This window comes from Kogia breviceps, chromosome 15, assembly GCF_026419965.1.
Source record: "Kogia breviceps isolate mKogBre1 chromosome 15, mKogBre1 haplotype 1, whole genome shotgun sequence".
Taxonomy (NCBI): Eukaryota; Metazoa; Chordata; class Mammalia; order Artiodactyla; family Physeteridae; genus Kogia; species Kogia breviceps.
Genome location: NC_081324.1, coordinates 64,101,479 through 64,109,237, shown reverse-complemented (window position 1 = coordinate 64,109,237; position 7,759 = coordinate 64,101,479). Strand labels below are relative to the sequence as shown.

At 59.0% G+C, this 7,759-nt stretch overlaps 1 protein-coding gene across 3 annotated transcripts; it reads right to left on the bottom strand.

Moving 5' to 3' along the window:
• Positions 1-773: 773 nt before the first annotated feature.
• MZT2B (mitotic spindle organizing protein 2B) lies at positions 774-7,457 on the bottom strand. Of its 3 annotated transcripts, none has more exons than XM_059041218.2 (4): positions 7,215-7,456; positions 6,965-7,113; positions 5,936-6,115; positions 774-1,021 (listed from the first exon to the last, which is right to left on the bottom strand). In XM_059041218.2, exons 1-4 carry the CDS (start codon positions 7,376-7,378, stop codon positions 864-866), a joined length of 651 nt encoding a protein of 216 aa, XP_058897201.1. In that variant the 5' UTR covers positions 7,379-7,456; the 3' UTR covers positions 774-863. The 3 variants fall into 3 exon arrangements, with proteins under 3 accessions (XP_058897201.1, XP_058897203.1, XP_058897202.1); XM_059041219.2 differs by lacking the exon at positions 774-1,021 and adding an exon at positions 3,843-4,090 and having other exon boundaries at positions 7,215-7,457; XM_059041220.2 differs by lacking the exon at positions 5,936-6,115 and having other exon boundaries at positions 7,215-7,452.
• Positions 7,458-7,759: the final 302 nt, after the last annotated feature.

Here is a 7,759-nt window from a genome sequence, read left to right as displayed (position 1 = left end):
ACGGGAGGGAGTGGCTAGTGGCCCCCTGTACCCGGCCAACTGTCATGTTACAGATGTTTATCTACATTTTCTGAATTAAACCTGTGTCTCTTGTGCTCACCTGGAACACGCTCATCTGTCCACAGGAGCAGGGAGGACCCCTATGCTGGGCCATGTGGATGGCTGTCCAACTGCTTGGGCTGCGCTGCTGGGGTGGGTGGACCTACATCTGTGAGGAGCCTCTGCTTATGTGACATGACCCAAGGGCAAAAAGTCAGTGTTTCCAATCCAAGGTTTAAAAACAAATAATTCTAGGAAAACTGAGTTAGGTTTTTCAATTGAATTTGCCATTTTTCAGGCTTCTTTATTGACGGGACAAGTGGACTAAGGTGTAAAAGCTTAGAATTGGAGTTTGAAAACCTGAGGTCTATGTAAACCTGTAAAACTGGGGCAAATGTGGAAGGTCAAGACATTTTTGGGGAAAGGGTTTTACTGGATTCTCTGTGGCATACACGATCCACAGAGGGTTAAAAGCTCTAGGTCACGGCCCTTCTGTGCTCAAAACCCTGCTGCACCTGAGCACCCTGGGAGGGCCTCAGTGAAAACGCAGAAGACCTGGTAATATGCACATTTTCTCACAGGCTCAAAAATGAGGACTGGGAGTTGGGGTCACTGGTTGAAGTCACTTGGTTGGTTCAGCTGAAGCATGACAAGGACCAGCACACAGAACTAATTCTAAATCTCTGTGCCTTAATATATTCGAAAGGTAACAGAAGACATCTTGAACAGACCCCTCAGGTTTTCAAAGAGGTTTATTACCAATGGGAGGAGCAGCCTGTCTGAGAGGCTGGCGGCCCGCGGTGGGCCCGTGCGAATCCTCTTGCTCAGGTGTTGCTCCGCGTGGGGCTCTTTCCCGGCCCGCCCCCCTTGGGCAGCCTGGTGGCGCTGGGCTGGCGGGGCATCCTCTGGCTGGATCCTTCCCGGACGCTGCGTTCTGGCAGCGCCGGGCCTCCGCCAAGGGCACCACTGCCTTTGTTTCTCCCTGAGCAGACACAGAACACAGGTGTTAGCAACCGGGCAGAGGCCACCTCGCAACACCTATTGTCTGTGTCCCGAGAGTAGTGCCAGGGGCAGCTTGGCGTGTCCACCCCCAGCAACTGCCCTCTCCGTCAGACATGGTGACGCAGGAAGCATGTTAGTCAGGCTTCTGGATTTGGATCTTGGAAGCTCTTCCTCGTACATTTTCCTCCCTCTCCCCTCAGTGTTCTACAAATATTCAGGTTCACTGGGTCCTATGACTGGGCTCCTGCTGAGGACACGCCCTGTCCATGGGGCGGTCACGCTCAGGTGCAGAGCACAGCTCCGGCCGCTCCCCCACTGGTAACCTGCCAGCTTTAGTCTGTCTTGTGCCGACAGCCAGGAAGGTCTGCAGTCATGCCTGGGCCAGTGCCTGTGGCATCAGCAACAGAGAGGACCCCAGGGGACAAGCGTGCCTGGGCCACAGTCCCTCCCCGCTGGGCCTGCCTCAGCCTGGGCTCTCCTTCGGCCCACAGCTGTGACCCCCAGCCTCCATCCCGGTTTAGTCCAACAGCTTGCAGTGGGGAACCGGGGGCTCTTGGACAGAAGACATGACAGTTTCCTAGGGGCTTGTTAAGTCGTTTCTGCTCACCGGCTGTCACCTTGGGCAAGGGGAGGGACCTGCATTTGAGACTCAAGTCCGTGCTCTAATCCTCACACCTAGCTTCTCCCCAGGACTCCTGCAGGGATAGGATGGCCCTTCTCAAGACACTTTCTGGGAAAGTTCTTCCTCAGAGAGCAGGAGGTCTGTGCTGCCTGGCACGGGGGGGTGGGGGTGGGTTGCAGTGGCATCAGCTTGGAACCCTGACAGCTTGGGTTTCCCTGGCATTGCTTCTCCCTCGAGAGCCTGTGTGTACTCAATTTGACAAAAGTGTAGTAGTAACGGGTTCCCCAGTGCCGGGTGGAGTAGACAGGAGCGTGTGGTAGAGTGAAGCCGGGCGAACTCTGTCCCAGTGACTCCCGGAGACAGAAGCAAAGAGAAACATCACCCTTCATCTTTGGTACAAATGCTAATCTTCTGGTTCCCACCGACTGGTCCTGTGAGTGCATGGGCCCCACTACCCTGCAGGGTCTCCCAATGTGCCAGTGCCCTGCTCAGGCCATGCTTCCCCCTCCCCAAGGCTGAGCTGGGCCAAATCAGGTCTGTGGACCTGTGGCCTAGCCCTGGGTGCCGGGTGCTCCCAAAGCACAGCTCAGGCATAGCTCCATCGCAAGCAGCAGGGCGGGTCCCAGCTGCAGGCCTCACTTTGAAGCCAGCTTTGCTTTGGCTTGCACACGTTTGAATTTCCTCTCCCCCTCAGTGTAATGACCAGGGCCCCTCTGGACATTGAAGGACAAGAGGAAACTAGAAAAGAGCAAGTAATGTTCATCTTTAAATCTGACAAGGCCGATAAACCCTGGAAATAAGAAACCAATGTAACTTTTGAGTCATAGAAGGTGTCAAGAAAACTATTTAAGGATGAAAGTAGCCCATTTATCCAGCTCAGTGTGATTCTTAGAACCCTAAAGGAATCACATGCTTTGGGCATTCGTGGAGAGACCCACTCAGGCCTCATTTTACACGCAGCTGTGGAAGTCAAGAAGGTTTGCAGGGCCCAGTGGACCCAGCAAGGGGCATCTGGGAGCTCGTCAGGCCTGCTCCAGCTCCCTCCTGACAGCGTTATTAGGGTCCGATGGAATGCAGTGAGGACTGGGGCTGAGCCAAGGGTGACCACAAGCTGCGGCGGGGGTGGTGGGGACATGCTCCCAGGCCTGGTTCCTGTGGGGCCCTCTTAAGGGTCAAAGACAGACAAGGGTGTCTGTTAAAAAGTCTGGTTTACCCTCCTACCCCTGAAACTAGCTCTGGTCACTGTGTTGGATGCCCCCTAATGAAGCAAATGCCCCCAATTCACCAGCCCATTGCCACCCGTGACTCAGGGGGCCCCTGAAGCTGGGGAACCACCCAGACCTGGTAGGACCCACTCTGCCATTGACTTTTTTTTTTTTTTCCAGTATGTGGGCCTCTCATTGTTGTGGCCTTTCCCGTTGCGGAGCACAGGCTCCGGGTGCGCAGGCTCAGTGGCCGTGGCTCACGGGCCCAGCCGCTCCACGGCAGGTGGGATCTTCCCAGACAGGGGCACGAACCCGTGTCCCCTGCATCGGCAGGTGGACTCTCAACCACTGCGCCACCAGGGAAGCCCGTGCCATTGACCTTTGGAGTGGCCCCCGGGATCCCTGATCACCCACCGAGAGCTCTGCTGCAGAGCTGGGCGGGAACAAGAATTATAGAAAGCCCCAGAGCGCTTTCTCCTGGGTGGTGGGCACACCCCCTTATGTAGTCACAGGGCCAGATGGCTGCCGAGGCCAAATGTCAGTGACCGGCTGTGAGCCAACACTGAAGGCATGCTGTGTGCGGAGGGGTGGGGGGGTGGGTGGGTGAGAAATGAGAGGGAAAGAATACACCACAGCCCTGCTATCTGCAAGGCTGGCTGGCGGGGTCTGGTTGTCAGGATGAGCGGGCGGCCAGGGGTGTGCAGAGCACACAGCAGGGGCTTGATTGGTGCTTCCAGAACAGATACAGAACAATGCACAACACGGACTGCATATGTGCACTTTAACCCTTAACTCAGCCCACACTTCTGGGGAGGTGATCCCCACATGGACGTGCCTGTGACTCCTCCAGGCACACAGCCCAATGCCGTGTTGGGGAGAAGATCAGCGTGAGTGCTCTGCAGCTGCGCTGCCCCCAGAGATGGGCTGCGAGCCACCTGCATGGTCTTTAGCTTTTTTTTTTTTTAAAGAAGATGTTGGGGGTAGGAATTTATTAATTTATTTATTTATTTTTGCTGTGTTGGGTCTTCGTTTCTGTGCAAGGGCTTTCTCTAGTTGTGGCAAGCTGGGCCACTCTTCATCACGGTGCGCAGGCCTCTCGCTATCATGGCCTCTCTTGTGGAGCACAGGCTCCAGACGAGCAGGCTCAGTAGTTGTGGCTCATGGGCCTAGTTGCTCCGCGGCATGTGGGATCCTCCCAGACCAGGGCTCGAACCCATGTCCCCTAAATTAGCAGGCAGATTCTCAACCACTACGCCACCAGGGAAGCCCTTTAGCTTTTTTAAGAGCCATGTTAAAAAGTAAAAGAAACAGGAAATTGACTTAAATGTTTCAATTAACCCAAACATCTGGTATGTCATTTTAGCGGGTAATCAGTATAAAAGTTATCCGTGAGGTGTCCATTCCCTTCTGGTGCCAATGCTCGGGTACCTGTCCTCATGGCTCCGCACACCACAGACTCCACCTTATGCTTTCTGGGGTGGACACCTTTTTAGAATGTGTGGTTTCCCTAAACTTCAACAGCACACAACTGAAGCTAACTCCACGTCCTTACCAAGACAAGCCTGACCCCCCCGAGCTCTCAGGACAGAAATGGTGAGCTTGACAGGCCCCACAGGGCACCTGGATGGCCAGGGGACAGGAACCCAGAGAGCCAAGCCCTTGAGTGGGGCTCCAGCCCTTGGTCTGGGTCAACCTCACTCCGATTCTGAGGGAAACCTAAGACCAGCTAGCTCCAATGTTCCCAAACCCCCACCACCAGCCTAGACCACCAAGGTCCCCCACTGCTTACTCTGTGACAATGCTCCTTATTTTCTCTACCCAGATCCTGCCATTAACCAGGTGACCAGAGATCTGTGTGGACAGATGCTATGACATGCAGCCTCAGAGATCTATCTCATTGGTAGTCTCTGCCTCTCAGCCTCACTGTACTCCTGGCACGGCTCCTCATCTGCCCTCTACCTCCACTGGGCATCTCCCCAGGGCCTCAGTGCCCTTGTACCCTGGCTGGTGGCCACCCAGCCCAGCAGGACCTATGGCCTCAGCACTCAAGGGGAAACGACCCTGTGGGGCCCAGTGCCCCATGCCTCTCCAGTCCCTGGCCCGGGGCTTCCTCTCCACCTCCCATCCCTCTATGCAGTGCTCCCAGCCCCGCACCCCAACACACCCTTGACTGCACCCTCTCCCTCTCTCCCCCCACACCCCAGCTCAGCCCCCTCCCAGGGGCTGCAGCAGAACACAGGACTCTGCAGCTGGTGCAAGGGCCCTGCCCCCAGCTTGTTTAACGCTTGCTGCTCTAGCAAGGCCGGTGCTGTCTTTTGAGACTGGACGCTCGTCACTGTCGGTATGTCTAGCCACTGGACAGACAGCGTGTCCACCCTGCAGCCCCACTGTGCCCTCAGCACTGAGAGCAGGCCTGGCACTGAGCAAGGGAGGGAGTGGCAAAACCCCCGAGTGAGGGGATCTCTCTCCTTTAGTCCCCACGCTCCTCAAGCCCCCTGTCCAAGCTACAGGCACAACTGGAACAGCAAGGTGGGTGATGCAGGGAGGGGCACATGGGAGGGTACAGCTAGAGCTCCCATAGGGTTTCACACTCTAACACACCAGCCTCATCGTGCTTGGCAGTGCCTGGAAGGCACCCCCAGCTCAGGAACCAGGCAGTTGAGGGGACCCATGGTCTGATCCTCCAGGCAGCCAGTCCAGGGGGTTGATGGCATCTAAGAGGCCCAGGTGCCTGTCACACCTCAGGCTTTGCTCTCCACACCACGCTGTCCCTTCCCCGCCCCTTGGGTGTCCTCCTCTGTGCTGGGGGCAGCTCTACAGAGCGCAAGTCTCACCAGCAGAGTTAGCCTTTGGGGACGGGGTGTGGGCCTGTCCTGTGAGCACTGTACTTGTCTCTAATTAGCGGAGCTGTGAAATCGCACCCTCAGTCCCTAAGCTGCGGGGCAAGGATGGCCCACTGGGTCCTGCCCTTGCAGCTCAAAGCTGCTCTGGCTTTCTGGGGGCCACAGCAGTTTCCACGGAAACAGGAGAGAGTACCAACCCCCAGAGATAAACCAATAAACGCAACCTGCAAAAGGAGAGAACAGGCAGCAAGAGAACCGGAGGGAACCGGGGGGCCCCGGAGAAAGAGGCGAGTGCGAGGCAGCTGGGCCGTGGAGCAGAACTGGAGAGGCCGCAGGCTGCAGGGCCGAGGAAAAGGAGGGCCTTGCGGGGGGGATACAGTTCTCGGCAGAGAGAAAGGAGGCCGCTGGAGGTCAGAGAGAGACACAAAGAGAGCAGACAGGCGTGCATCAGTGAGGAGGCCTGCACTCCAGTGCCCAGGGCCTCTCAGGACGGGCACCCAGGGCCCAGGCACACCCACCCACAGGGCCCAGCTGCCCTCCGCCCCAACGTCAGCCCCTTCTCAGATGTTTCTGGCTAAAGAGCCAGCCTGGAGGTTCTGCTGCATTTCAGAGGGTTTCTAGAATGGGGGGCAGAAGTGACACCCGAAGCGGATTAGAGCTCCATCATGACACCCTGGTCACCAGCACCTGCTCATCCCCCAGCCATGACCCTCCAGACTGAGGAGGCCCCTCGGGCCTCTGTACCCTGCCAGCCAGGGCTGCCATGCTGCGCCCACCCGCAGCCCAAGGATGGAAGCTTCGCCGTCCACATTCCTGGGCAGGACCTAGGCCGGGTGCGGTGCCAACAAGGACACGCAGTAAGGCCTCTGCCCGCTCTGCTCCCTGAGGACTTCCGTAGAGGCTATACAGGCCATGAGGACAGGAACCAAATCTGCCTTATTCCCATGTTTGCGGGATAAAAACGTGAGAGCAGAGGTGGGGAGGAACTGGGGTCGCAGAAGTCCCAGACGAGGTCTAGCCTGCCTGGGTCTCCCACCCTGTGTCCTCCCGATCTGGAAGTGCATCCTCAAAGGTGACGGCAAAGTCGAAGCTAGGGACGGGAGCCCAAGGGGCCAGACCTTGGATGGGCCCAGCCTGTCCTGGGACAAGAGGAACAGAAAGGCCCAGCCACTCAGGGCCAAGCCAGCGCGGTGCCAGGCGCTGCCCCCCTTCCGCCCCCGTCCCCCTCCCCGCCGCCCGGGCCCGGCTCTGACCTCGGGTCTCAAGCACGCTGGGCGTGGGCAGGGGCGCCGCCGCGGGGTCCTGGGGCTCGCTCGCCAGCCTCTGCCCGGCGCACATGGACTTGAGCATCTGGAAGACTGCGAGGGGCGCCACGTTTAGCTTCAACAAGTCCACCAGGATCCTGGCGAGAACACACGCTGCGGCAGTGAGCCCTACTCGCCCGGTCCGGCCGTTCCCGGGGACCCCGACTCCCCCGGGACCCCGCCTCCGCCGGGCGCTCACTTGAATACGTCGGGGTCCATGGCGCCGCCTGCCGCCTGCGCCAGCTCGAACAGCTCCATCTCCTCGGCGCTCAGCACCTTCTTCCGCCGCAGCGCCAGCTTCTGCAGGGCCGCCTCCAGCCCCGGCGGCGGCCCCGACCCGGGCCCCACGCCTGGCACCGCCATCTGCGGACCGGGGAGGGTGTGCGCCGCTGGGTCCGATCCGGGCTCCGCCCGGCCCCGCCCGGCCCCGCCCAGTCCGGCCCGCCGCGCCCCCTACCGGCCCGCCGCGCGCCCCTCTCCCGGCAACGCCCACGCCATCCGGCGCTCAGACCCCGGCCCGGGCGGCTGCGGGCGTGCCTAAGACCGGGCTCTTGGGGACGGGGCTTCCCCGTGTGCTAGCCGAGGTGGCGGCACGCAGTGCAGCGCGGACATTCTGTGGGCGCTCAATAAATGCTCGTGGAGCCCAGAGCGTAACTGTTCCGCGGCAACTCCCCAGTAGGGGGCGCGCCTCGAGGCCCTAACGCACCGACACGTCTTCGCGCACGCGCACTCCTTACGGCGGAT

What these genes read in the sequence shown, in the direction of transcription:
- MZT2B (XM_059041218.2), bottom strand. Translation starts at nt 7,378, where the DNA reads ATGGCGGTGCCAGGCGTGGGGCCCGGGTCGGGGCCGCCGCCGGGGCTG. An exon ending in CAGCGTGCTTGAGACCCGAG is followed by an intron (nt 6,116 to 6,964) that starts GTCAGAGCCGGG and finishes TCTGACCTCCAG; the next exon opens with CGGCCTCCTTTCTCTCTGCC. An exon ending in CCTGTTCTCTCCTTTTGCAG is followed by an intron (nt 1,022 to 5,935) that starts GTTGCGTTTATT and finishes GTGTCTGCTCAG; the next exon opens with GGAGAAACAAAGGCAGTGGT.